This window comes from Canis lupus, chromosome 16 (assembly GCF_003254725.2).
Source record: "Canis lupus dingo isolate Sandy chromosome 16, ASM325472v2, whole genome shotgun sequence".
In the NCBI taxonomy this organism is placed as follows: domain Eukaryota; kingdom Metazoa; phylum Chordata; class Mammalia; order Carnivora; family Canidae; genus Canis; species Canis lupus.
The window spans coordinates 36,015,734-36,042,939 of record NC_064258.1 but is presented as its reverse complement, the minus strand read 5'-3'; the positions used below and the strand labels follow the sequence as shown (position 1 = coordinate 36,042,939).

The window sequence follows — 27,206 nt, the reverse complement described above, 5'->3', positions numbered from 1 at the left end:
TCCTCCTTAGGAGCCCTTGGGGTGGCATGGAGCTCTCCCAAGGAACTGTGGTATGATCCTGGACACTGTAGATATAGAGCACAACACCGAGTGCTACCTTTTATCTGGCTCTAGAAGCACAGGGGCTCTGGGCACCCAGGGGGCAGCTCCATCAACGCTTATAATCCCTATTAATACCACTCACCATCTTTAAGGAAATGTTGTGAATCAATGATGATACTTCATGAATACACACTGCACCTAATGGGGTGGTTAATATTTATTGAAAGTCTGTGACATTTTCAGTGTTGTGACAAATAACAGAACTATTATTATTGAATGTGTGATTCCATGGAGCTTTCAACATAGTAGAGTTATATGTATTTGCAACCCTCTGCATATGAGGACCCGTATGCAGGGATGATAATCAAAATATTTAACAACCTCTATGGCCCAGCTACCAACCAGTCAGATAGATGTCAGTCAACAATGGCTGATGCATCCCTACATCTGCTTATTGGCTGACCATCAGCCCTGTTTATGTGGGATTCTTTAGCATCTGAGTGCATTATAGGAAATCTACCATAGACTTATTGCCAGCCCCAAAACTCAAGGAAGACCAAATCATCTTGAGGTCTTTAACCTTAACTGTTGAAGACAGTTAATATGTCTGTGTCTACAGACCTAGATGCAGAATAGTCAAAAGAGGGTTGTAAGAAAGGACTGCAAGAATTTATCTTTAAGGCCCCTTATAGAATTCTGAATTTTTGAAAGGACAGGACCTCTTGTCAGAGAAAGAAGCCCCGTTGTAGCAACAATTCTGATCATATATACTTTAACTTAACATATATTTTGGGAGAACAATTTGAATGAAGAGATCATATTTTATTGCTAGAGAAATAACCCATTCTTCATCATGCAGAAGTCTAGGCCAGCATGGTAGTTTCCAGGATATGAGAGGATGGAGATCTGCTGATCTCCCATGGGACTAGTTTTTACTAGCACTCATTTCCTTCCTGAGCACTGAGCCAGATCCAGGGTCTGGAGGGCACAGCAGGAAACTGAAGAGAGCCCAGCTCATTCTTCCTGTGGCCTTATGTAGCAAGGACTGCTCACTCTTCTGTGATATCCATAATTATTCCTACTCAAAGTCAGCTTTGCATGTATATTTTATATAGTCCAGGTGTCAAGAAGGTAGAGAGAAGCAAACTCATCCATTGTGGAATACCATCCAGTACTGAAGCTGGTAGACAAATTGGAAAAGCCTGGAGTAAACAGTGTAGTCAAGGTGGTGGTAATATAGAAATCCATTCTGGACAAGATGTAGGTCCTACCTTCTCAAAAATTAAAGGACAGGTAAGATTAAATAACCCTCTCCCCAATCATAAAATTAAAAAAAAAAAAGGAATTTGTTTGAAAGTTAAAACTGCTCTCTCACCCAGCTTGAGCTTGTTTCAGAAGCCTTGTAATTGTTTGGATGAGACTCACCCACAAAATGGAAGGAAATGCCCTTTATTTAAAGTCAGCTGATTGTAGATGCTAAAAACATCCACAAAATGTCTTCATAGCAACACTAGATTATGTCTGATCAAATAACTCATATCTTAGCCTAGCCAAGTTGACACAGAAGATTATCACCATCCACCTTGTCAACTTGGCATCCATACACATCTCCTTAAACCATGCTTTACATCTCCAAATACAAACAATAAGAAAGTCATACTTCAGAATGGGCATGGGACCCAATTTGAGCCAATGAGATGCAGGGAGAAACAAAGAAAGTTTTGCCTTATCTGCTTTCCTTTCACCGGGAAAATAGAAGCAATCAAGAGTCTTTCTCAATCTCCTACCACCATATGTAGCCATTTATTGCATGTGTGTCCATCTACTCTGCCTTTTCTTTTGATACTAAGGATGAACTGTCAGTGATTGTCCTCTGGAGCTCAACTCTTTTTCCTATATAAGGACACATTGCCCCAACAATTCTCTGCTGTATCTCCTGCATCATGAATTCCCTTCTCTCCTGGATTCTTCTCAGCAGCAGAAAAATACACTTTATTCTTCCCATCTTAAAAACCATTCACTTAAGTGACTGCTAAGAAGTACAAGATTTCTTTTTGGGGTGCTGGAAATGTTCTAAAATTGATCGTGGTGATGTTTACACAATGCTGAATATACTATATACTAAAAACCACTGACGTGTACGCTTTATATGGGTGAATTGTATGTATGTGAAGCGCATCTCCATAGAGCTATTATTAAAAGAGAGGATGCTGGCAAATATATCTAAATATTCGAAATTGGGTTGAATAAGTCACAATGATATTTCAATTACTTTAATGGAAGAGCTGAAAATATTTGCAAACATTCTATAAAATGATATAAATAGCATCTATTCATTAATAAAAATATGATAAAGTAGAAAACAAAAATAGGAAATGAAAGTACATCTGTTAAAAAAGCCCTCTCTCGACATGCCTCCTTCCAGTTGCCACTTTATTCCTCCTCTTCCCTTTGCACCCAAAGGTTTTTTTTTGTTTGTTTGTTTGTTTGTTTTTTTAGACATGGAAAGGGAGAGGCAGAGACACAGGTAGAAGGAGAAACAGGCTCCATGCAGGGAGCCTGATGTGGGACTCAATCCCTGAGCCGAAAGCAGACGGTCCCTGCTGCTGAGCCACCCAGGTGTCCCTGCATCCAAAGTTTATTTTAAAAATTGCCTCTACTATTTTTTTTTCAATCTCTCTTTTCCCACACTTCATTGAACCTACTCCATTCATGCTATCATCTCACCACTTCAATAAAACTGCACTTCAGGGGCACCAGCAACCTCCATGTAGTTATGTCTGACGGTCAGTTCTCAATCCTGAGCTTATTTGTTCTATCAATCATAGTTGACATTGTTTGTTTACTATTTCCTCTTTATTCTTGCTCCATAGCTACAATGGTGCTGTGTAACAATCTACCCCTAAACTCGGTAGTTGAAGGCATTGATTTTGCCCATTTACCTGTGGGTCACATGAGGGGTCTTCTAATCTAGACGTGGCTCAATGGGGGCTTGGCTCCAGGCAGCAGGATGGGTTCAGGTCTACAGAACAGGTCTCCAACCTTTCTTGGACCAGCAAACTCACCAGGTCATGCTTATCTCCTATGAGGGCAAGTAACATAGGAGGCCTGTAAGGTCTAGACTCAGAACTGGCACCTCCACCAACATTCTATTGGCCAAAGAAAATCATGTCTTTGAGCTCTAAATCAGAGGACCCATAAATATGTTCTATCTTTAGGGGGAATGCTTGCATTGTCGTATGGCAAAAAGCATGGACACAGGGAGGGGTGAAGAATGGGGATCTTTAATTTTATCTGCTATACTGTCCTTGAATCACTTTCTTCCTTGGTTTCTAGAATTCTACATTCTACTAGTTTTACTCTGTCCCTTTGGCTGCTCCTTCCCAGCAGTGGAACCAGAATGCCTCAAGGATCGATCTCTGGACTTTTTCTCTAGCTATATTGATTTCTTTGATGATCTCATCTAGCTTTATGGTTTAAAAAAATGTTTACATGCTGAAGACTCCCAGTTTACATCTTCACTCTGACCTCCCCACCAAACTCCAGACTCATATACCCAACTCCCTACACTTGAATGTCTAATCTTTTAAACTTAATATGTCTAAAAATAAAATCTTGATCTCCTTAAACTACTCCCCATGTATGTCTGCAAACAGCAACTCTTTCCTTCCAGATGCTCAGGTAAACCCTTGGCATCATCCTTTTCTTTTTTTTGCCACTACCATCTCTTACATTTTAATAGCCTCTTCCTCCCTATACTCTGTTTCCAATACAGCAGCTATAGTCAACTTTTAAGGATATGCATCAGATAAGGTCATCTGCTCAAACCCCTCAAAATGACCCCTCAACTCAGCTACAGACTTTAAAGCCCTGTGCAATCTGATCTTCTGTTATTCTTTGACCCTATTTCTTCCTCCTTCCTCACTCACTGCTCCAAACACATGAACTTCCTTGATGTTCCTTGAATATGCCAACTCTCTCCTGCCCCAGGGCCTTTACATTTGTTATACCTGCTTCCTGGAACTCTCTTCCCCTAGACATACCCAGCCTTGCTCCTCAACCTCAATTACATCTTTGCTCAAATGTTACCTTTTCAGTGGGACCTGTCCTAACACATTTTATTTATTTGTTCGCTTTGATCACATTTTAAATTGTAACCTTATCCACATTACCCTGTTTTTCCCAGTTCTTTTTTTCCATACCATTATTTATCACTACTTGATATACCATAGATTTTACCTATTTGTTGTCTATTTCTCCTAGGTAGATATGTAAGTTTTATGACAACAAGAACTTTTGTTTTGTTCACTGCTATATCCTCAGAATATAGGATTGTGCTTGGCACTTGGTATGTCCTCAATAAATATTTGATGGATGGGATGGATAGACATACAGCACTGAAGAATTTGGTTAACCTGCATAGTGATATGTAATCTGCTTCATTCATTGTGGTTGAACTTAATGATCACTAAGGCTGATCTGACGTACCTTAAATGTCTCAATAAAAAGTGACTACCGACAAGTGTTACTAGCATCACGGGTATGGATGGAATAACCCAGGAAGTACATACACATGGAGGAAAGATGAGGGCAAGGATTCTCTTGTTCTTCCTTCAGCCACCTGTCTGGCTATTTTCTACCCCTCCTTAAAGCACTACATTTAGTAGAGGCCATCTCCAGTAAAAATACTGGGGTGAAAGGAGGAGTTATTTCACCTGTAAAGAGAATTAGCTCTGCAAATCAGGGCAAAATGAAGCTCCTGGGGAGATGTGGATCTCACCTGTGAGTACAGACATTAATTCCCCTCCTGGAATTCAAGCAAAGGTACTGGAGTTACCATAGAAGGTAGTGTGGGATGGGGCTGAAAATCTAGACACCAGAACCAAAATACTTTGGCTCAAACTGTGGTTTCACACTTAATGGTCATGTGACCTTGGCAAGCAACCTCAATTTTCAGTTCCTTGTCAACTGTGCAATGCATTTAATAACAATACCTCTGTGATAGTTATTGGAAAGACTAAATGAATTAATGTAGACAAGGCACTTAGGAGATATATATGGTACTATATTATATATATATATATATATACATATATATATGTGTATATATATATATATATATATGATACATAGTAAGTACTGTGTGATAGTGATAATGCTGCTACTTGGGGCTAAGTAACCTTAGTGTGACATGGAGTCATTGCCTCCTTATATGCCCAGCCAGGAGAGGGTTACTACACACTGCTTTGTGTTCCCAGGGTATCCTGTATGCACTGCCCTTGGAGCATTCACACAACATTGTGTTAATGTTGTCTGTTTATGAATCTATCTTCCGCACTTGACCAAAAACACTGAACATTTAGGGCCAAGTCTAACTCATTTTGGTAATCTGCCTGGTATGGCATGTGGCACATAGAAAATAGTCCTGTGTCTATAGGAGCCAAAATCTTAACTGATTAGCTAGGTATAAACTAATAAAAGAAACAATAGGGGGGATCCCTGGGTGGCGCAGCGGTTTGGTGCCTGCCTTTGGCCCAGGGCGCGATCCTGGAGACCGGGGATCAAATCCCACTTCGGGCTCCCGGTGCATGGAGCCTGCTTCTCCCTCTGCCTGTGTCTCTGCCTCTCTCTCTGTGTGACTATCATAAATAAATAAAAATTAAAAAAAAAAAAAAAGAAACGATAGGGATAATTGCTTCTGGTAATACCAAGTGGTAGCAACTATGCAACTTTATCCTATTGTTGTACAGAAAAATGGGCTAGGGGCTTCATATCAATCTATTTTCCAACAAAGCTCTCTGTTAATTTTCTATTGCTGCCAAAACAAATTATTGCTAATTTAGTGGCTTAAAACAACACAAATTTATTATTTTATAGTTCTGCAGGACATAAATCTGGCATGGGCCTCCCTGGGCTCAAATTAGGTGTTGGCAGGGCTACGTTCTTTTCTGGAGACTCTGAGAGTTTGTTTGCTTACCTTTGTACCTTCTAGAAACGGCCCACATCCCTTGGCTAGTGGCTTTCTTCCTTCATCTCCAAAGCCAGCAATGGCAGGTTGATTTCCTTTCACACTGCAGCCCAACAACCTCTTTTTCTGCCTCCCTTTTGCACTTTTAGGAACTCCTGCAATTACATTAGGCCCACCCACATAATCTGGGAAATTCTCCTATTTTAAGATCAGTTGATTAGCAGCCTTAATTCTATCTGCACTTTAAATCCACAGATTCTGGGGATTAGGATATGAATATCTTTGGGGTGCCATTATTTTGCCTACTGCAAGCCAAAAAAATGGATATGAAAATAAATTTTGGATTGCTCTATTGTTTTTTCTGATATAGGGCTTTTTATTTAGTGGCTTTGTTGTTTTCCTCTCACATGGTGGGCCCTTCTTAAATGCTTGCGGATTTATGGTGATTAGCTCATCTTCTGCATGGAAACACCCTGGTTCTCAAGTGACCTCAGGACCATGGCTGTTGGGTTCTCTTGAAGTTGTCTTGGCAGCTCTGGTGGTCTGCCACACAATAGCCAGAGTGGTTTCTCAGTACTGAGAGGGAGTCAGAATCTTTTTGAGGGAGAAACCTGCATACCAGCAGCCTGAAGCGCCCTCCTTTGCAGCCTCTACCTCCCCCACACTCTGGCTACAGCCAGAAGGGAGTGTGTTTGCGTTTCCCCAATGACAAGAGGCCCTTTCAGTTTCCAAGCTTACTAGACTTTCCTTTAAGGCACTGTAAAGCAAAAGAAGAAGTAGGTGGATATCAACTATATTCGTGAAAAGAAACCTCCATGTTATCAGCCAGGCAAAACGAGGCATATCTCCCAGGTAACCTTTAACATCTTATTCCCAGAGGCCTTCCCCAATTCTTGATAATATTAAGAACTAATATTTTAAGAAAACTTTCAGGGCTTTAATTTTTTTTTTTTTTTTAATTTATGATAGTCACAGAGAGAGAGAGAGAGGCAGAGACACAGGCAGAGGGAGAAGCAGGCTCCATGCCGGGAGCCTGACGCGGGACTCGATCCCGGGACTCCAGGATCGTGCCCTGGGCCAAAGGCAGGCGCCAAACCGCTGCGCCACCCAGGGATCCTTTAAATTTTAGTATAATTAATGTACAGTGTTGAGGGGCACAATATAGTGATTCAACAATTCTATGCATTGCTCAGTGCTCATCATGCATGATAAATGTACTTTTTTTTTTTTTTTAAGATTTTATTTATTTATTCATGAGAGACAGAAAGAAAGGCAGAGACACAGGCAGAGGGAGAAGCAGGCTGTATGCAGGGAGCCCAATATGGGACTTGATCCCAGGTCTCCAGGATCATGCCCTGGGCTGAAGGCGGTGCTAAACTGCTGAGCCACCCAGGTGTCTTGGTAAATGTACTCTTAATCTCCCTCACCTATTTCAACCATCCCTCCCACTCACCTCCCCTCTGGTAACCATTAGTTTGCTCTCTATAGCCAACAGTCTGGATTTTTGTTGGTCTCTTTTTTCTTTGTCCATTTGTTTTGTTTCTTAAATTCTACACATGGATAAAATCACATGGTATGTTTCTTTCTGTGACTGGCTTATTTCACTTAGCATTACACCTTTTAGATCTAACCATGTTGCTGCAAATGGCAAGATTTCATTTTTTTTTAATGGCTGAACAATATCCCATTGTGTGTGTGTGTGTGTGTGTGTGTGTATATATATATATATATATATACCACATCTTCTTTATCCATTCATCTATCAACAGATACTTGGGTTGCTTCCATAATTTGGCTATTGTAAATAATGCTGCGGTAAGCATAGGGGTGCATACATCTTTTTGAATAAAAGCTGACATTTACATAGCATTTATCATGTGCCAGGAGCTGTTCTAAGTAAGCACTTGGCATATATTAACTTATTTATTTCTTACAACTCTTCATATCCCCACCTTGCTCATGGGTTTATAGAGAAGTTAAATAGCTTCTCCTGGGTTACTCAATGTCTTCTTCTGAGCAACGATGTCAAAACAAAGACAAGATATGAAGGAGTAGGCAATATTATGAGAAGTTGCACACAAATACCATTTAACTCAAAGAACTTTCACTCATTTATTTCCCTCAATGAGCCAAACAACAGTTTACTACTACAAGTAAACAACAGATGATAGCTGGTAGAAGGCCTGCATCACCTGTTTGGAGATTGGCCAGTGTCTCTCAATGCCTCTGCGGCCACTTACCTCAGACAGTAGGTCTGGTGGGCTCTGCTTGCCCAAGTCTTTAGTACAATCTTTACCAAGGGTGAAGTCACTTACTATGTGGTAATCTGTAACCCCTGACAGTAGAGGCTATATATTCATCATGGCTTGGCTGGCTAGCCCCATGTTCTGATTGGGGAGCCTGAGCTCTCTGGGTGTGCCTCACGATCTATTGGTTTGCACTTGTATCAGTCCTATTCTGGTTGGCTATCCCCAAAGTTACATAAGCTATAGCATAATTACCTATGCATTGTTAGCTAGTTATGCCATTCCTTATCAATACATTCCAGAACTTTCTGGAACTTTTCTAAACTTTTTTATGACTTTGAGAGACAGCAGGTATTTATAAACTCTTTTAAGGGAGGAAACCATATGCTAATCCATAATGGAGCATATGTATATGTATATACATATGCTTACAAGGAAAAGAGTGTTTTGGTGGAAAAGCTTGTTTACTATTTTTTTTAAGTAGAGCAAATAGGAGTTTATTTCTGTCAAAATGTTGTGGTTGTAGCATTCTTTAATCACACATACCTAGTTAATGACAAAACTAGGATTCATATCCATGCAGTCTAAATGCAAAGTCTACATCCTTTTTTTTTTTTTTTTTTTTAAGATTTTATTTATCTGAGAGAGAGAACAAGCAAGGGGAGGGGTAGAGGGAGAGGAAGAAGCTGACTTCCCACTGAGCATGGAGCCTAACTGGAGGCTTGATCCCATTACTCTGGGATCATGACCTGAGCCAAAGGCAGACACTTAACCAAATGAACCACCCAGGTACCCCTAGAGTCCATTTTTTTTTCTTTTTAGATTTTATTTATTTGACAGAGAGAGAGAGCAAGCACAAGCAGGGGGAGTGGCAATCAGAGGGAGAGGGGGAGGTAGAAGCAGGCTCCTCGCTGAGCAAGGAGCCCTATCCCAGAACCCTGGAATCATGACCTGAGCAGAAGGCAGACACCTAAACGACTGAGCCGCCCAGGCACACCCAGAGTCTACATTTTTTTTTTAAAGATTTATTTATTTATTCGTGAGAGATACAGACTGAGAGAGAGAGGCAGAGACATAGGCAGAGGGAGAAGCAGGCTCCTCTCAGGGAGCCTGATGTGGGACTTGATCCCGCATCCTGGGATCAGACCTGAACTGAAGGCAGGCGCCCAACCGCTGAGCCACCCAGTGTCCCAGAGTGTACATTTTTAACTATTATATTGTCTCTTTGCCTGGAACTAATACTTCACACTACAGTGACTAACAAGTGTACAGACCACACCAGAAGAAAACCCAAGTTATCAGAAAGCAGTTTCTAGATGTCTAAGGGAACAGTATCCAGAGGACCCTGCTACATAAGAGATATCTTATAAAGCAACTGAAAATGCTAATAAACTAATACACAGCGATCTTTAAATTACTATAATTTTCTTGCATTGTGATAAGTTGTTTAGCTTTTTCTTTTAATTAAACTTCCTCAGATACAATATGGTTAGCATGATTGCAGCTGTTGTAATTTTTGCCCATTGCCATTTTTGCCAATTTTTGCTTTACAAGAAAATATTCTCCTGGGTTTCCAGATGGAAATTCAGCTAAAATTTCTCTCAGCTTTGTACTACCTACACAGAGAGAACTCTGGGCTGTTGGCACAATGGATGTTTCTGACATAAGGATAATTTATCTTCTGAGGCCAAGGTGAGAAAATGGCACTGCCTCAGCTAAGTTCTAGCTTGTGCGCATGAATTTGCAGAGAAGGCTTGGTTCAGAGCATGGAAGAGTAAGTGGGTTTAGTAGATTTGAGATACTCCTGGTGAACTGGGATCTGGGGCAAACCAATGAGAAGCATGTGGATGGAGTAACCACACCAAGCCTAACTGAACTATGGACAGTGCAAGTTAATGACTGTGAAACTTACAAAGTGTGTTCAAATGATTCCCGTGGGGGAAAATCAAACATTACATCATAGCCCAGAAGGCCAGTGCCCTTTGAGTTGGTGGTTCTTTCTTTGTGTCAACAATATGGCTCAAGGGAATGCTATGTGTTCATGTTTCTATACCACATTGACATAATTTTTCGGAAAATATTTCTTGAAAATGGCGAGATGTTGTACAACTATGATCCTCAACAATTCTTGGAGATAATCAGGGCCTGCATAAAACTTTGAATTTTCATATGAGGAAACAATTAAATATGATCTTTCTTTGCTTAAGATTACTGTCACATGTAAAATGTCAGATATTTATTTCTAGTCACTATCTTTGTCAGAGGAAATTGTAAGGAGATGGTATCGATAGTGGCTCTGAGTTCCTATTAACACCTTATGCACACTACATAAAAGGATGAAACTAACACTCAACAAGTACTTATAAAACACCCAGGTCTTTTAATCCTCATGACAATGCTACAATAAAATCAGAATTTTGGAATGACAGAGCTGAAGCATATTTACCAAGATTAACCAACAAGCAATCGTCAGAGATGTGATTCAAACCCATTTGACTTCAAGCTTTGCTCTTTTCATTAGAGTACAGTGCATCCCTCATGGAATTGTGTTTAGCTGTAAAGGATTAGGTAATGATATCTGCCCTTTCCTGTTTAGAGCTCAGTATTAGTTCATATAAACCTAAACCTTATAAATACTTAATGTTAAGTACATTTACTACTTTCCACTGGAGGGGGAAAAAGCAATTTCCAATTGATCGAATGCATTTTCAGACATAGTTTACCAGTAGAATGGTTGGTTTCTGGCAGTTTGGCCTTTTTATCTTTATCCAGCAGAAATTTTCTTATTTATTTGTATTGATAAACAGACACAGTAGATGCATTTGAATTAGGGTAAACATGACTACTTCTCATGATCTACGAGTAATTGGCCATAAGGGGACCATGTGGGATATTCCTTACGCCTCCGATTCAGGGAGAAGGCCACAGTCAAGGGGGGCACAAGGTGAATTAGTGGCATCTAATGTCTTATGTTGATAAACCCCACTTTTCAATGCTACCCTCTGTTGCGTATTAGTTTAAGATTCAAAACCAGGAGAATGTGCATTATGACAGATTTTACTGGTTTTGATGGAGTTTTCCTATCTGGCGACGTATTTGTGAACAATAGGCACAAATTTATGAAACAGATGAATACTGTTCAGTTATAATCTATAACCTCAGATAACAAATGTCTCTCAATATTATGTTTCTGACCTTGTTTTATGTAGATAGTAGTCTTATTAAATAAACCTACCTATTTATTTAGCTGAGAATATTAACATCACAGTAAAATTATATTAAAATGAATTTCTAAAAGAACGATTTATCACCCGGTTTAATATTCTGCAGAGACAAATTTCTACTTGACCCACGTAAACCTTGTTCTTTCTTAAGACGGTGTCCATCTATAAGCCCTCTATCGGAATAATGCTGTTTGTCTAAACTTCCACAATGACTAGTTTACTATTAAAAAGGAGTCCAGGGATCCCTGGGTGGCTCAGTGGTTTAGCGCCTGCCTTTGACCCAGGACGTGATCCTGGAGTCCTGGGATTAAATCCCTCATCAGGCTTCCTACATGGAGCCTGCTTCTCCCTCTGCTTGTGTGTGTGTGTGTGTGTGTGTGTGTGTGTGTGTGTGTGTGTTAATGAATAAATAAATAAAATCTTAAAAAAAAAAAGGAGGGAATGGAGATCACAGAGATTATCCCATGCACTGATAAATCTTTTTTTTTTTTGATGGCAGTAGGGACAGGCAGAGGAAAGAGAGAAAAAAGTAGGGACAGGCGGAGGAAAGAGAGAAAAAGTAGTTGCTGAAGAATGGCAACTGAAGGTAAGTGATGGAGAGTACTGAGGTTTTTATCTTATTTTGGGAGAGAGAGAGAATTGAGGTAGGAGCATTGGAGAAGTCCAGCTGAAAAGAATTCAAAAGGAACATATTCATAATTATTTGAGTCAAACTTAAGGTGAGAAATAAAAGTACAGAGATAAAAATAGGAAAAATTATAATTTTTTATTTTTATTTATTTATTTATTTATTTAATATATTTTTAAAATTTATTTATTTATTTATGATAGTCACACAGAGAGAGAGAGAGAGGCAGAGACACAGGCAGAGGGAGAAGCAGGCTCCATGCACCGGGAGCCCGACGTGGGATTCGATCCCAGGTCTCCAGGCCAAAGGCAGGCGCCAAACCGCTGCGTCACCCAGGGATCCCGGAAAAATTATAATTTTAATAGTTAACGATTATTGATCTGTTCGCTGTTTTGCAGAGGAGAAGGTGAGACGCAGAGTGTTTCAACAGTTTGCCCAAATTGGCACAGCTAGGAAATCAGAGAGCTTGAATTCCAATCCTGGCAATCTGAACCACGGAAGCCGGGTGAGAGCGAGAAAGGAGGAAAAGCGGCCCATCCAGGGAGTGGTCAGTTCCACCTTTCAAATCGCCGCCGCCGGCCCGCCAAGGCGTCACAAAGCCCGCCCCCCAGCCGCCAAGCCACGCCCCCTTCCGTGGCTGCTCTCCCAGCTCCCAATACTTCCCTCCTTCCCCTAGGCCCCGCCCACTCCGCCAAGCATCATTTCCTGTGCGCTGGCTGCTAATTGGCCTAGCGGTCGGAAGTGAGGGCGGGCGGTGGGGCCGTTGCCGCAGTGACAGTGCTGGGGGAGTCCGAAGATGGCGGCGTCGCGTCGCTCTCAGCATCATCACCACCATCATCAACAACAGCTCCAGCCCGCCCCAGGGGCTTCGGCGCCGCCGCCACCACCTCCCCCCCCACTCAGCCCCGGCCTGGCCCCGGGGACCACCCCAGCCTCCCCAACGGCGGGCGGCCTGGCCCCCTTCGCCTCCCCGCGGCACGGCCTAGCGCTGCCGGAGGGGGATGGCAGTCGGGATCCGCCCGACAGGCCTCGATCCCCGGAGCCGGTTGACAGTACCAGCTGTTGCAGTACCACCAGCACAATCTGTACCGTCGCCGCCGCTCCCGTGGCCCCGGCGGTGTCCGCTTCATCTGCCGTGGGGGTCGCTCCCAACCCAGCCGGCGGTGGCAGTAACAATTCACCGTCGTCCTCTTCTTCCCCGACTTCTTCCTCATCTTCCTCTCCATCCTCCCCCGGATCGAGCTTGGCGGAGAGCCCCGAGGCGGCAGGAGTTAGCACCACAGCAACACTGGGGCCTGGGGCAGCGGGGCCTGGGCCAGGGGTCCCAGCAGTGAGCGGGGCCCTACGGGAACTGTTGGAGGCCTGTCGCAATGGGGACGTGTCCCGGGTCAAGAGGCTGGTGGACGCGGCAAACGTGAATGCTAAGGACATGGCCGGCCGGAAGTCTTCTCCCCTGCACTTCGCTGCAGGTCAGAGACTTTTGTTTCTTCAGGGGTTCGGTCTTGGGAATGGGGGTCCGGGTAGGGACGGAAAGCCAGCGGCGATGGAAGGGGACGGGGGCGTGGCTGTGGCTCTTCCAACGCCTGGCGGGAGGGCTCGGGGTTCCTTTCTTTAGGTTAGTGCCTGGAGGACGGGGGCGTGGTAGGGGGAAGGTGTGAATCCGTTCTTTTTGGAGTGTTCGCCTACCGCGTGGTACTTGCACTCGTCTCCAAACCCCCTTAGCGGTAGTCTCCGGGTATGGGTGTGCTTGAACTTTCCTCAGTTCCCAGTGTGAAGGAATAAAGTTAGATTTGGGCAGTCTTAAGAGTTTTGCCATTTGTTTCCTTAGTTTATTTCGTTTATTTTTATTTTTATTTATTTATTTATTTATTTATTTATTTACAACATACACAAGGGTATGTGTCCCATGAGAACAGTCTAGACCAAAAGAAGTTTGATGTACCTCAACAAGTGTTGAAGGATCTATCCTACTTTTCCGAAGCCCATGGAAGACATGAATGAAATCTGTGACACTTTTTCTCTTCCTCAAGGAGTTTACAGTCTAATTGGGTAGATTTAAAATGTGCCTGTATGAAACAACCGGAGAGGAATATTTGGATGCGTTATGTGATGGTAGAAGAAATAAAGGCTTTGAAGCCCTGGACACTCCTATTTGTTAGTTGTCTGACAGTTTACCTTATCTTGATTGCCTCAGTTTTCTTTTTTTTTTTTTTAAGTGTCCTTCTTTTTTTTTTTTTTTTAAGATTTTATTTATTTATTCATGAGAGACACAGAGAGAGGCAGAGACACAGACAGAGGGAGAAGCAGGCTCCATGCTGGGACTCCAGGATCAGCCCTGGGCCAAAGGCAGGCGCTAAACCACTGAGCCACCCAGGGATCCCCTTGCCTCAGTTTTTTCAGTGACAAAATGATATCTAGGTTTGTGTGAGGATTTAGTGAGAAGCACCTGGCACATTGGTTCTCCCCCCCCCAAAAAAAACGCTAGTTCCTAAATCGTGGACCACACACTTTTTGTCTTTTTTTTTTTTTTTAAGTCAAGTAGTTGACCCTTGTCTTTTAAAGCCATATAAAATGTTTTTATAAAATACAAAGAAGTATTCAAAAAAGGACTGTAATCTCACTGCCCAGATATCTACTATTATATTCCAAAAGATGAAGGTAATGTTACATACATTATAAACATTACATTAAAAATGTATGTATATATACATGATACAGTTCACATAGGATAGAAAGACAAAATGAAAAAGCACCAGGCCCACACACAAACATCAAAGATAACACGCTGAAGATACCTTCTGTTACGTTTCTTGCTGTTGCTCATACCTACCACTCTTTTAATTTGTTCTATTTATGGTAAAATATATAGTAAGAACTTATTAAGGTATTGTTTGTTTTTCCCCCCAACTTGAAAGATAATATTACCCTCATTTTACAGGTGACAAAAATGAAGCACAAACTGTTTAAGTAAGTCCTAATTGACACAGAAAGTCTTGGAATCTGGATTTGAACTCAGTTTGATTTTAGAGCTCGTGAAATCAAGCTTAAACTGTTAAAACCTCTCCCTGGGCTAAAGTCACTTTTCATTTTGAGAAGTTGTGATGGAGAGTTTCTGTTTTTGCGGTGTTTTGGGGGAAGAAGTAATTGGGAGCTGAAACTCCTGAGTAGCATTCACACTTTTTTTTTTTTTTTTTTTTTATTGCAGCCCACACTTAGGTATTTATTTTACATCGTCTCACACACGCAGAAGTAGAATCAAAAGTTTCAAGAAATAATACTTTCCCTTATTACATGTGCTGTCTTCTTATATTTTATATCTTATTCCATTCATTTTGTTTTACAACTGCTGTCTGTGGTTCATTAATGGGTCACAAACATGAGAAATACAGGGAATCAATATTAGGTTCCTGGATCCATTCTTGACATATAGATACATATTAGATAATATAGGTCCTATTAGGGATTTAGTGAATTGAATCATAAACAGACTTCCATATAACTAGATATTTGCTCCGGGGTGTTGCCTATCTTAGATGAAGTAGCATTTCTTTTTCTTTAGGTCTTGTGAAAGGTCTAAGTCTGATATACTGGATCAACTGAGGTTGTTTTCTTTTGCATACTTTGTTCCAAATTGGACTGTTTTAGCACATATCAAAATCTTGTCATTCTTCGCCATGCCATGTTATAAATAATCATTAACAGATGATAGTTTTATTTATTTCTATGATAATGTACTTATTTAGGGTAGTCACACATAAAATAGTGCATGTCTCCCCAATCAACTTATTCCCGTTTGCCACAATAGTTTCTCTTATTGTTTTAGAGTTTTACATGTGCTCAGAGAAGTTACCAGACAGACAGTAAAACACAGTCCTGTAAAGGTGTTGTAATTATGAGAACCTGACTTTGAACTGGTTTTTTAAGAAACAAAATTTTTAGTTTGTACTGATTTTTTAGTTTTTACTTTATACCGCGTAGCGTTATATGTGGTATAAAAACATAACACTCTGTAGTCAGTTTCTTATACTTTGATATTTGTGTGCAGAGTATAACAAATTGGTTAAGTCTGACCTTTTGCCATGTGTAGGGTGAGTAGTTAACAGGATGATTCTTGGTTAGGATTCGAGTAATGGGATTGTCATGGAAAAGCCATTTTAAAAGAGGAAACTGGAACAATCCCTGGGATGGAAAAGTTTAGAAATTGTAATTCATTTGCTCTACAAATGTTTTGTTACTTGTTATAGATCACGTGTTAAATACTGACACAATTTTGACATGGCAGATAGTCTTTGCCCTTACGGAGCTTACAATCTAATAGGGGAGACTAAACAAGAACAGCAGTAATAACAAAACCCTATAAAGTACGTAACCTGGAGTTACTGTAATGTACTGTTGTGGAGAAGGTGATAGGGATTCTTGTCCTGGTTTTAGGGCATTTAACAAAATCTTTCTAGATAAACAGGGACTTAAAGAATGAGTCCAATCTAGCCAAGCAAAGTTTGGAGAGGAAGAATTTTAATTAAACCTTTATTTCCATTTAGAAATGGGTTTACAGTTCTTTAGAAGTCATATTTAAATCCTATGACTTTTAAAAATACAGTAATTCTTTCCAGCAGCAGAATTAAGATTTTTTTTCTATCCCATTTTGAACTGTCATAATTTGTTTAAGATATGGCTTAGAGGGGGGATCCCTGGGTGGCTCAGCGTTTTAGCGCCTGCCTTTGGCCCAGGGCACAATCCTGGAGTCCCGGGATCGAGTCCCGCATTGGACTCCCCGCATGGAGCCTGCTTCTCCCTCTGCCTGTGTCTCTGCCTCCCTCTCTCTCTCTCTATGTCTATCATGAATAAATAAATAAAATATTTAGAAAAAAAAAAAGATAATGGCTTAGAGGGACGCCTGAGTGGCTCAGTGGTTTGGCGCCTGCCTTTGGCCCAGGGTGTGATCTTGGAGAATCAAGATCGAGTCCCACGTGGGGCTCCCTGCATGGAGCCTGCTTCTCTCTCTGCCTATGTCTCTGCTTCTCTGTGTGTCTCTCATGAATAAATAAATACAATCTTTTTTTTTTTTTTTTAAGATATGGCTTAGAGATAATGATGGAATCATTCTATTCAGAATGAGAAACACAATCTTCAGTTTCCATTGTTGATGCAGATTCTCAAACTACTATTTCTAAGGCCTGAAGATGGCCATATCAAAAGGACCCAGTCTTTTATTGTTGACTAGAGTTTATATAAGACTTTCTCTTCTACAGATAAGATCCTTGACCCTGGTTTTCTATTGTTCAAAGGACAGCAGTCAAGCTTTATAAATAGTGCCAATTTAGAATGGTATTACTTTTAAGTTTAGTTCCAGGAGTGACATATTTTTGTCACAGGACCAGTATGTATTATTCATGAGATCTCTTTTTAAAAAAAAGTTTAGATGAGGTCTTTTTTTAAAAAAAAGACTTTATTTTATTTTAAATAAAGATTTTATTTATTTATTCATGACACACACACACACACACAGAGGCAGAGACACAGGCAGAGGAAGAAGCAGGCTCCATGCAGGGAGCCCGGCGCGGGACTCCATCCTGGGTCTCCAGGATCAGGCCCTGGGCTGAAGGCGGCGTTAAACCACTGAGCCACCAGGGCTGCCCCCAAAAAGGACTTTAACAAAGCATTGAATTCAAGATTTTATGGTAAATTAAATTGATAAAATTTTGAAATTGGTTTCCTAGGTAGTTAACCTAAAATTAGGGTATGTGATATGAGGCGCTTCAGTATCAAAACCAGCAAAATATGTTTGACAGTTTTATGCTTTCTTTTGACTTGGATAGTATCTTCAACAACACACATTTAACCATGTAAAGGTTGCCTATCTCATTCCTGACTCTTCTGATTTTTCAGCATGGCCGTGCTTGTCTTTTTTTCCTTCACCACTATGTGAATTAAGTTCCTAAACCTGAAAAAAGGACAGGAACAACACTGTATCCTCTAAACTTTTGCCCATCAGTGGCTCAAAAAACAGAGTTCTTCTGTTCTGGAGTAGGTTAACATTGGCAAGCTCTTTGATTATACTTTCAAGCAAATGCCCTACCTCTTGATTTAAGAAGCCTCTAATTTGGTAAAAGGAACTAGCTTATTATTATTATTATTATTATTATTTTTTTTTAAAGATTTATTTTATCTATTCATTCAGAGAGAGCGAAGGGAGAGGCAGAGGGAGAAGCAGGCCCCCTGCAGGAAGCCCGATGTGGGACTCGATCCCGGGTATCCAGGATCACACCCCAGGCTGCAGGCGGTGCTAAACCGCTGCGCAACCGCTGCCCAAGGAACTAGCTTATAAATGTCTTCCCAGTATATCTTTTTTAGTCTTTTCTTAAAATCTTATGCTTTGTTTAAGGTGCCCTTTAAAACATGCTACGTAGAACTTTTAGTTAGAAAGATACGCTAAGTTTCTCTTTCTTAAACTTTAATAAAATCACTCTTTGGAGGCAAATGATTTAAAGGACAAAATAGATATTTGTAAGATGTTATATAAAAGTTGGTAACAAGCAAACTGGCCAACATAGAGGAGTGTTTGCATGAATTTAAATACTGTGCAATTCCAATTACACACTGGGGATCCCTGGGTGGCTCAGCAGTTTAGCACCTGCCTTCGGCCCAGGGCATGGTCCTGGAGTCCCGGGATCGAGTCCCACGCCAGGCTCTCTGCATGGAGCATGCTTCTCCCTCTGTCTCTCTGTCTCTCTGTGCCTCTCTCTCTCGAGTAAATAAATAAATAAATAAATATCCTTAAAAAAATTCTATCACACAGTAATCTGCTTATATATTCCTCTACCCATCAATTTATCCTTTTTTTTTTTTTTTTTTTTTTTTTTTTGAGCATGTCAGTGCTCAAATTGCAACCATCTGTGCAGGTTCCCCTAACAATGCCACTATATGCATATAATTATCTAGGGTTCAGTGTTTTTTTTTTTTTTTTTTTTACAGATTTGTCTCTTAGTGTAAAATCTGTAGAAATCTTATTTGTACATTCACTAAGTTTTGACAAATGTGAGCACCTGTGCAACTCGGGCCCTTATAGCAAGTCATCATAACCTCAGAAGGTTCCCTTGTGTCCATTTCTTCAATCCCTATCCCAGACTATTCTGACGTTTTGTCCACTCTAGATTATAAGTTGCCTATTTTAGAAGGTCATATAAATGGAATTATATAATATTTGCTCTTTTTCTATAAGGTTTATTTTGCGAAGTTCATGTTTTTGATGTTGTAACATGTATCAGTAGCTCCTTTTTACTGCCGAGAAGTATGTTATTATGTGCTACAGTTGGTTTATCCCTTCTGCTGATAAACTTTTAGGCTATTTCCAGTTTTGGGCTATTATGAATAAATCTGCTGTGAACATTTCTGTAAAAATTGTTTTTGTGGACATAGGTTTTTTTTTTTTTCTTTTGCGCAGATACCTAATACTGAAATTGCTGGAGCTCAGGGTGGGTAAATATTCGGTTTTGTAAGAAACTTCCAGACCTTTTCCCAAAGTGGATGTGCCATTTTACATTCTCATTAACAATGTATGAGAGTTCTACTTACCATTTCATGTTCTCAGACATTTTAATCATTCTAGTGGGAATGTGTGTTGTCTAATGGTTATTTTATTTTGTATTTCCTTGGAGTCTAATGTTGAAGACTTTTTCATGTGTTTAGTTGCCATTTTTGACAGAACTTTTATGAAGTTCTGTCTTTTTTTTTTAATTGGATAAAGTTTACTTTTATTGGGTTTATCTTTTTATTGTTGAGTTTGAGGAATATATATATTCTGCATATTAGTCCTTTGCTAGCATCACATTATTCATATTGTAGTGATCCATTATTATTAGATCCTTTGAACAGTATTAAATTTAATTTTATTTAATGAAATTTATATCATTTACATATTTATTATATAGTTAGTGTTTCCTGTGACCTATGACCTAGATAAGGACTTTGACTTATTCCCAAGTAAAAGAAATACATGTTTCTTACTGAAAGCTTATGGTATTAGCATTTACATTTAGATTTGTGATCAGTCTTAGGTTCATTGTTCTATTATCTGTGAGCTGGAGTTGAGGTATTTTTTTTCCTCTGTGTGGGTATCCAGGGTTTTTTTTTAGCACCATTTCTTGAAAAGGTTACTTTTCTCTATTGGATTGCTTTCTCCATTGTCAAAAATCAGATGTTTGTATAAGTGGGGGTCTATATCCAGACTTCATTTTCATGCTGTCTTATTAATTTGTGTGTGTGTGGTTTTTTTTTTTTTTTTTTTTGGTCAGATTACATTGGCTGAGTAATTGTAGGCTTGTAATTAGTTTTGAAGTGGATAATGTGAATGTTCCAACTTGGCCCAGGTTTTTCAAGATGCATTTAGGTCTTTTAAGTCTATTCTATTTTCGTTGAGAATTTAAAATCAGACTGTCAATTTTTACCATATGGCATGGTGAAATGATAATTGGGATTATGTTGAATCTATAGGTCAATTTGGGAAAAAATAACATCTTAACATTATTGAGTCTTTCAATCCATGAACCTTATTTAGGCCTTTATTTTCTTTCAGCAATTTTCAAAAATTCTAGTGTAGGAGTCTTTCCCTAATGGGAGAGGGGGATTGTTGTGAGCCATCCTACAAAGTTTTGCATGTTTACTTTGTTTTTCTCTTACATGTTTCATTTAATTTTAGTTGTACAATTATATGTGTGATAGTCCCCAAAGTTGACTAACATATATTCCTCCTCTTTATGTATATGAATACTACATCACTTACCAAAAAATGGAGCCTATTTCCCTCCCCCTGCATTTGAGTTGGTTTTGTGATTTGCTAGGATGAATGGAATGTGGCAGAAGTTTTGCTGTATAACACCTGAGTCTTCAGAGATCTTAAGTTTTCACTTTATGCATTGGGAACTTTCTTGGAACCCAGCCACCATGCTTTGAGAAGAACCATGAAGAAGAGAAGTAGGCTTGTGGCTCTCACCCAGTACCCACGGCCAGCTGTGGACTACCTTGGATACTCCAACCTTGTTAAGCCTCCAGATGGAGGCTAGGCTCAAATGACTGAGCTTAGTTAACTCATAGTATCATCAGAGTAATAAGTAGTTGTTATTTTAAGACAGATTTTGGAATAGTTTATTATATAGCAATTGATACCTGAAATAATTATTTATAGCTACAATCCTAGCCATTTCTGTTGCGAATGCTCACCACTAGTCCTAATATTGATGTCTCTAGTTATTTTTAGTGGTCTGTCGCTTGTCTCTAGAGTTTAGTCAGGAAGGTGTCCTGGAAACTGCATTTCTGAAATTTTTTTAATGCCAGTAACATTTGTTGCCTTATTCGTGGATGTCAGTTTGTTTATTTTTAAAGATTCTATTTATTCATGAGAGACACACAGAGAGAGAGAGGCAGAGACACAGGCAGAGGGAGAAGCAGGCTCCTCTCAGGGACCCCGACGTGGGACTCGATCCTGGGACTCCAGGATCAGGCCCTGGGCTGAAGGTGGTGCTAAACCGCCGAGCCACCCAGGCTTCCCCTGGATGTCAGTTTGTATATAAAATCTTTGGTTCTCATTTTCTTTGCTCATATTTAAAAAATGATCCCATTTTTTTTTTCTGGTAGAAACTATTAATGTTGAAAATCTGATAGTAATCTGATTTTCTTTTCCCTGGTCGTTGTTCCTAGATGTCCAAAGTATTTTTTTTCTTCCATAACCAATGTATTCTAACAGTCTATCTGTCTTAGTTTCTCTAAGTTGATTTTCTCAGGTACATGATGTGCTTTTTCCTTACATTATTTCAAATCTCTTATTTTAAAAAAGTTTTCTTGAATTTTAGTTTATAGTATTTATTTTTTTCCTTTTATGAATACTGGAACTTTACCTCTCTAAATTTGCCATTTGCTCTGTGTGTGTGTGTATTGCTAAAATAATACATAATATAAGATGTAGCATTTTGATAATTTTTCAGTGTCATTAAGTACATTCACAGTGTTGTACAACCATCACCACTGTCCATTTCCAGAATTTTTCATCATCCTGAATATAAACTCTGTACCCATTTAAATAGTAACTGCTCATTCCCACCTTACCCCATGCCCTAATAACTGTTACTTACTCTTGAATCCTTTTTTAAAAATATCTTTTTTTTTTTCCTTTTAAAAAATGTTCTTTCACCTTCCATTTTTCTTAAAGCAGGAGTTGGGGAAGTTATTCTGTAAATGGCTGGACAATAAATATTTTAGGCTTTGTGCCTTATATGGTCTTTGTTTCAGTTGTTTCAACTACTCAGCTCTGCTTTTGTGCCATGAAAGTATCCATTGACAATACATAAATGAGTAGGTGTGGTTTGCTCCAATAAAGCATTATTTATAAAAGCAACTGGTGGCCATATTTGGTGCATGGGTTGTAGTTTGCTGATCCCCATCACAAGGCATTCATTGGGGTATTTTTATTCTCTGGGGTACTTTTTTTTCCCTTTAGTTTTCCTTCGTGTTTGGTTTTTACTTCTGAAATGATTTTTTTTTAAATTTTAAACCATTTTCTGAATTCTGTCATCCTATTTTTAATTCAGTTGTATGCTACTCTTTCATATCTTGTATCATTTTCATGTTGCCTTTTAGCTGGTATTGAAATAATAGATCATGATTTTGTTTAGTGAGCATTTTCTTCTGACATGCATTGTCTGTAGGGGTGTTATTCTGCTCAAATTCTTCTTATTTAAGAACTTTTAGTGGGATTTTACCTCATTTTTTTTTTCCATTGCTTATTTCAATAGAAATTGTTAAATAATTTCAAGGATAAGAAGAGAGGTCTGAGATGTTAAGGGTAACTTCCCTTGTTTGTTTTCATGTTGGACATGCAAGTCTGATCTAGGATAGATGAAGTCCCTCTCTAAGGTTCATCTCTTACAGTAGTAGCATTTAAATTATGAAATATCACCATTTTAAATCTCAGCTTGTATAGCCTTTGTACCGCTTTCTAAGAGTGTTAACCAGAGACATTCTGTTAAGGGCTTTTTAAAAATAACATGTTTTCCTCACACTCTGTTTATATAGATTTTTTTGACAAAAAGTCCCATCTACTCTTCTGTCTTTTCTTTCCCCTGGGCATCCCCTTCCATCCCAAGGAACTGTATAGATCAGAGCTAGGTGTTCCTTCCTTCCAGTTCTGATTCTTTGGCAGTTAAAAGGGGGAAAGAAATATATCTGAGAGATTGAAGGCATATTATCAAGGGCCTAGTTGTGAGCATACATATGTTTAAAAATGAAATCTTAAGCTTAGATCTCAGGAGAAGAAACATAATTAGGGAATGTAACTGATGCTAAGAAAATATATTTTATTATAGTGCTAGGTTTTGGAAAGGAATAAACATCCTCATGAGTCTTGTGATGAGATGCAGGTAAAAAGACTAGACTAGCTTATTTTTAAATACATTTAGTAGCCTTCTTTTGCTTCATGACAAATTTTTTGAGTGGTTCACTGTAAAATATGCAGTAGATACAATTGAAGAGATCAGTGTCTCTTAAATTTCTTATTTTTTCACATGTCAAGGTCCTTGAAGTTACTTTTACTTATGTTTATTCCTCTGTTAGAAATACTCAGGAAGGTGGGACATGGCCTTGATCATGGAATTTCCATTAAAGATTAGATAGGATAATTTTGAGGGTCATTTTCTAAAAATAATTTTTTGAGTAATTGAGAAAAGGTAGGAGTTTTGTTTTTGTATACTTGTTGGATTTCCTTTTAAGGCTTCATCAAATGTCCAAGGTTGCTTTTCCCTACAGTGAATTTCTGGGTTCTTTGTCAAGTGGAAACTTGTTTTGCCTGTTTGTTCAGATATCTGTGTATAGAATTAAAACTGGAAGCTTAAGTCCCCCCGCCTCCATCTTTTTTTCGGATTCTGTCAGCTCCTTGTTCAATTTAAACTAGTGTCCTTTTTAATTGTAGAAAAGGTGATGTAAAGTTTCCTTTCTTTTTCTTTCTTTTTTTTTTTTTTTGCCTTTATATAACAAAAAGTACACTAATGGTTGGTGGTAGCTGTTTTTGTTTGTTAAGACTTGCAACTTTTTTCTTATATAGTAGATTTTTTTTTTAAAAAATGAAGAGACATTTGGTAGCTGTAGATGATTTGTATTAACTACAAACTGTATTTACTGATTGACCAAAAATTCTTAAAGCTAAAGTCCCTGCATCATCAGTTATAGTTTAAAAATAACCTAAATATCCTAGTGCTTAGTTAATGCCCAGCTATAAGGCTTTTTGAAAACCTAGGATATATATATATATATATAGACTCCAAAAAGATCAGATGCCTTCAATCTGATATATTTACCAACCATGGAAACCATTTTTTTACATTCTCATCCATCTTGTTAATAAGATGTGCAGTTCTCACTTTCCAAAAGCTCTTGTTGTTCTCATGTTAACTGACTTTTTTTTTTTTTTAAAGAAAGAAGTGGCATGGGATTATGGTTAGTGAATAAATGAATACATTTTAGCTATTTTCCCCCTAATGTCTTGAGAAGAGATGCCAAGCTATGCTTTTCTTCTTTGTAGGAAAATATTCTTATTTGGAAAAAGACACTTGTGGACCAATATAAAAATTTGTAGCAAGTTATCAAAAACTTGGTTGCCCTTCCTCTCCCAAAATATCCAAAAATTTAACCCTAGAAAAGTGTAATTGTTACTCTGTTGGAATTTTATGGAAGCAGATAAATTTGAAGTACATAGTAAGAGCAGCTCAATATTTAATTCATTAAATTGCTTATACTACATGGTCTATAAATATTTGAGCAAGTGAATTTTGTAAGTTAATGCTTACAGTGCTTTAAGAATCTTCTTTCTTAAGTGTGTAAAATTATAACACTTGTATATTAGTCCTGTCTTTTGTCATCAAAGTGCTTTCACTGCTCTGTTGACACATATATGAATGAACTTAGTTTTGATATTGTTACTAAATAATAGTATAAAAACAAATAAAAATAGCAACAGTTGCCTGGGAGTGATTTTTGTGCTCTCCCTATGTAATTTTATTTAATCCTTACAGTAACCAGATACAAGGTAGATTTTCTTTTTTATAGACAAACAGACTCAGAGTTATGTCTTGTCCGAGGTCACAAAGCTTTTAAATGGTGGAGCCAGACTTAAATCCACATCTGGCTATTCAGAAATCGTTTGGACCATGCTAACTCAACTAGAATGTTGGTGGCAATGAGAAATAAGATCATTTGAATCATTTTATAAATTGACAGTTGCTATTGCTTTCTTAAATTTGTTTTCTGAAAATAAAAGTAATTGTACAAATTTTGGAAAGAACAGTAAAAAGTGCATTATCTCACTTCTCCAAGGCAGCCCAGATAGTCATTTTGTCATATTTCCTTCCAGCTCTTTTTCTAAGCGCTTAAAATGGAGCAAAATGGGGGCTCCTGGGTGGCTCACTTATTTGAGCGTCTGTCTGACTCAATCTTGACTTTAGGTCTTGATCTCAGGATTGTGGGCTCAAGCCCTGTGTTGGGTTCCATGCTGGGTGTGGAGCCTACTTAAAAATAAAATAAAATAGAGCAAAATTGTGTATAGATGCTTTCTTAAAAAATTGTGACTAGGATTTGATTGGGACCATGTTTTTACAGGGAAGTAGATTATTGGAACATTTGCAGTTATCAGAACATTGGACCCTCTGACCTTTGCTTTATTATAAACATTAAAAGTGTGATTGGAAGTAACCTTTGAAGAACCTCATAATTAAATGGAAGAAGGATATTTTTAGTAATTCCTCTCATTTAAAGACTGCTTAAAATTGTTAGAAAATCTTGAAGATAAACTGCAGTATGTTTTGATTCAAAGAAGTAGTCAAGGAAAAATACATTTTGAAAAAAATATGTGGGAATCACAATAGTTTGAAAGTATTTAATAACGCCACTAAACTGTATACTTAAAAATGATTAAGGTAGAGTTGTCCATTTTTGCAGCACTTACACTGTTGGTGGGAATGCAAACTGGCACATCTGCTCTGGAAAACGGTATGGAGGTTACTGTTAAAAACTAAAAATAGAATACCCTATAATACAACTATTGTACTAGTAGGTATTTACTTACCCAGAATATACAAAAATACTGATTCGAAGGGATATATGTGCCCTGATGTTTATAGCAGCATTAGCAACAATAGCTAAATTATGGAAAGAGCCGAAATGTCCATCAGCTGATGCGGATAATGAAGATGTGGTGCATAGTTAGATAGATAAGCGCGCGTGCACACACACACACACACAGGAATATTACTCAGCCATCACAAAGAATGAAATCTTGCTTGCTATTTGCAACAATGTGAATGAAGGTAGAGAGTATTATGCTAAGTGAGATAAGTCAGAGAAAATCAATACCATATGATTTCACTCATAATGTGGAATTTAAGAAACAAAACAGATGAGCGTATTAAAAAAAAAAGAGGCAAAGGAGGAAACAGATTCTTAACTATAGAGAACAAATTGAGGGTTACTGGAGAGTAGGGGAGTGGGGGATGGGCTAAATGGGTGATGGGTATTAGGGAGGGCACTTATTGGGATGAGAACTGAGTGTTGTGTGTAAATGATGAACTACTAAATTCTACACCTGAATCTAATATTACATTGTATGTTAACTAACTAGAATTTAAAAACTTGAAAAAGGGATGCCTGGGTGGTTCCGTGGTTAGGTATCTGCCTTTGCTTAGGGTGTGATCTTGGTCTGGGGATTGACTTCCGCATCAGGCTTCCTGTGAGGAGCCTGCTTTGACCTCTGTCTCTGCCTCTCTCTGTGTCTCTTTTGAATAAATAAATAAAATCTTAAAAAAAAAAAACAACTTGAAAAAATACTATTGCAACTGATAGGGGTGAAAAAAAAGTTAAGTGGTAAATCTTATGTTACAGTTATTTTACTATAATTAAACTTTTTTTTTACAATTAAACATTTTTATTTTTTTAAAGATATTATTTATCTATTTGATAGAGAGAACAGCCAGAGGGAGCAGCAGAGGGAGAGGAAGAAGCAGGCTCCCGGCTCAGCAAGGAGCCTGATGGTTAGGTTTGATCCCAGGGCCTTGGGATCA

At 38.8% G+C, this 27,206-nt stretch overlaps 1 protein-coding gene across 1 annotated transcript in view; it reads left to right on the top strand.

Annotated features, from left to right (window-relative positions):
- The first annotated feature begins 12,854 nt into the window (after positions 1-12,854).
- TNKS (tankyrase) overlaps positions 12,855-27,206 on the top strand; it is a 212,255-nt gene continuing 197,903 nt past the window's right edge. The window contains exon 1 of the mRNA XM_035699778.2: positions 12,855-13,577. Within this exon, the coding sequence (XP_035555671.1) occupies positions 12,905-13,577 (673 nt within the window). The 5' untranslated portion in view covers positions 12,855-12,904. The remainder of the gene's footprint in view (positions 13,578-27,206) is intronic.